The 2,639-nt window shown below is 54.8% G+C and overlaps 1 protein-coding gene across 1 annotated transcript; it reads left to right on the forward strand.

Moving 5' to 3' along the window:
- The first annotated feature begins 305 nt into the window (after nt 1–305).
- Nucleotides 306–1,659, forward strand: LOC135568597 (late histone H1-like). The gene is made up of 4 exons (XM_065015402.1): nt 306–428; nt 1,064–1,126; nt 1,253–1,363; nt 1,459–1,659. The coding sequence occupies exons 1-4, from the start codon at nt 306–308 to the stop codon at nt 1,657–1,659; spliced, it is 498 nt and encodes a 165-aa protein (XP_064871474.1).
- The last annotated feature ends 980 nt before the right edge of the window (nt 1,660–2,639 follow it).

The following is a 2,639-nucleotide window of genomic DNA, read 5'->3' on the forward strand; positions in this document are numbered from 1 at the left end:
TGAGGAAACCAGCAGTGGAGATGGTGAGGAAACCAGCAGGTTGTCAGGGAGACGGTGAGGAAACCAGCAGTGGAGACGGTGAGGAAACCAGCAGTGGAGACGGTGAGGAAACCAGCAGGTTGTCAGGGAGACGGTGAGGAAACCAGCAGTGGAGACGGTGAGGAAACCAGCAGTGGAGACGGTGAGGAAATCAGCAGTGGAGACGGTGAGGAAACCAGCAGGTTGTCAGGGAGACGGTGAGGAAACCAGCAGTGGAGACGGTGAGGCAACCAGCAGTGGAGACGGTGAGGAAACCAGCAGTGGAGATGGCGAGGAAACCAGCAGTGGAGACTGTGAGGAAACCAACAGTGGAGATGGTGAGGAAACCAGCAGTGGAGACGGTGAGGAAACCAACAGTGGAAACGGTGAGGAAACAAGCAGTGGAGACGGTGAGGAAACCAGCAGGTTGTCAGGGAGACGGTGAGGAAACCAGCAGGTTGTCAGGGAGACGGTGAGGAAACCAGCAGGTTGTCAGGGAGACGGTGAGGAAACCAGCAGGTTGTCAGGGAGACGGTGAGGAAACCAGCAGGTTGTCAGGGAGACGGTGAGGAAACCAGCAGGTTGTCAGGGAGACAGTGAGGAAACCAGCAGGTTGTCAGGGAGACGGTGAGGAAACCAGCAGGTTGTCAGGGAGACGGTGAGGAAACCAGCAGTGGAGACGGTGAGGAAACCAGCAGGTTGTCAGGGAGACGGTGAGGAAACCAGCAGTGGAGACGGTGAGGAAACCAGCAGTGGAGACGGTGAGGAAACCAGCAGTGGAGACGGTGAGGAAACCAGCAGGTTGTCAGGGAGACGGTGAGGAAACCAGCAGGGGAGACGGTGAGGAAACCAGCAGGTTGTCAGGGAGACGGTGAGGAAACCAGCAGTGGAGACGGTGAGGAAACCAGCAGTGGAGATGGTGAGGAAACCAGCAGGTTGTCAGGGAGACGGTGAGGAAACCAGCAGTGGAGATGGTGTTGAAACCAGCAGGTTGTCAGGGAGACGGTGAGGAAACCAGCAGTGGAGATGGTGTTGAAACCAGCAGGTTTTCAGGGAGACGGTGAGGAAACCAGCAGTGGAGACGGTGAGGAAACCAGCAGTGGAGATGGTGAGGAAACCAGCAGGTTGTCAGGGAGACGGTGAGGAAACCAGCAGTGGAGATGGTGTTGAAACCAGCAGGTTGTCAGGGAGACGGTGAGGAAACCAACAGTGGAGATGGTGTTGAAACCAGCAGGTTGTCAGGGAGACGGTGAGGAAACCAGCAGTGGAGATGGTGAGGAAACCAGCAGTGGAGACGGTGAGGAAACCAACAGTGGAGATGGTGAGGAAACCAGCAGTGGAGACGGTGAGGAAACCAACAGTGGAAACGGTGAGGAAACCAGCAGGTTGTCAGGGAGACGGTGAGGAAACCAACAGTGGAGATGGTGTTGAAACCAGCAGGTTGTCAGGGAGACGGTGAGGAAACCAGCAGTGGAGATGGTGAGGAAACCAGCAGTGGAGACGGTGAGGAAACCAACAGTGGAGATGGTGAGGAAACCAGCAGTGGAGACGGTGAGGAAACCAACAGTGGAAACGGTGAGGAAACCAGCAGGTTGTCAGGGAGACGGTGAGGAAACCAGCAGGTTGTCAGGGAGACGGTGAGGAAACCAGCAGGTTGTCAGGGAGACGGTGAGGAAACCAGCAGTGGAGATGGTGTTGAAACCAGCAGGTTGTCAGGGAGACGGTGAGGAAACCAGCAGTGGAGATGGTGTTGAAACCAGCAGGTTGTCAGGGAGACAGTGAGGAAACCAGCAGTGGAGACAGTGAGGAAACCAGCAGTGGAGAAGGTGAAGAAACCAGCAGTGGAGAAGGTGAAGAAACCAGCAGGTTGTTGGGAAACGGTGAGGAAACCAGCAATGTGTTGGGGAGACGGTGAGGAAACCAGCAATGAGTTGGGGAGACGGTGAGGAAACCAGCAATGAGTTGGGGAGACGGTGAGGAAACCAGCAATGAGTTGGGGAGACGGTGAGGAAACCAGCAATGTGTAGGGGAGACGGTGAGGAAACCAGCAATGAGTTGGGGAGACGGTGAGGAAACCAGCAGGGTGTTGGGGAGACAGTGAGGAAACCAGCAATGAGTTGGGGAGACGGTGAGGAAACCAGCAGGGTGTTGGGGAGACGGTGAGGAAACCAGCAGGGTGTTGGGGAGATGATGAGGAAACCAGCAGGGTGTTGAGTAGATGAAGAGGAAACCAGCAGGGTGTTGAGTAGATGAAGAGGAAACCAGCAGGGTGTTGAGTAGATGGTGAGGAAACCAGCAGGGTGTTGAGTAGATGGTGAGGAAACCAGCAGGGTGTTGAGTAGATGAAGAGGAAACCAGCAGGGTGATGAGTAGATGAAGAGGAAACCAGCAGGGTGTTGAGTAGATGAAGAGGAAACCAGCAGGGTGATGAGTAGATGGTGAGGAAACCAGCAGGGTGTTGAGTAGATGGTGAGGAAACCAGCAGGGTGTTGAGTAGATGATGAGGAAACCAGCAGGGTGTTGAGTAGATGAAGAGGAAACCAGCAGGGTGTTGAGTAGATGAAGAGGAAACCAGCAGGGTGTTGAGTATATGGTGAGGAAACCAACAGGGTGTTGAGTAG

Source organism: Oncorhynchus nerka, unplaced genomic scaffold (assembly GCF_034236695.1).
Source record: "Oncorhynchus nerka isolate Pitt River unplaced genomic scaffold, Oner_Uvic_2.0 unplaced_scaffold_1454, whole genome shotgun sequence".
Taxonomy (NCBI): domain Eukaryota; kingdom Metazoa; phylum Chordata; class Actinopteri; order Salmoniformes; family Salmonidae; genus Oncorhynchus; species Oncorhynchus nerka.

What these genes read in the sequence shown, in the direction of transcription:
- LOC135568597 (XM_065015402.1), top strand. Translation starts at nt 306, where the DNA reads ATGGCGAGGAAACCAGCAGTGGAGACTGTGAGGAAACCAACAGTGGAG. An exon ending in GGAAACCAGCAGTGGAGATG is followed by an intron (nt 1,127 to 1,252) that starts GTGAGGAAACCA and finishes TGAAACCAGCAG; the next exon opens with GTTGTCAGGGAGACGGTGAG. An exon ending in GGAAACCAGCAGTGGAGACG is followed by an intron (nt 1,364 to 1,458) that starts GTGAGGAAACCA and finishes TGAAACCAGCAG; the next exon opens with GTTGTCAGGGAGACGGTGAG.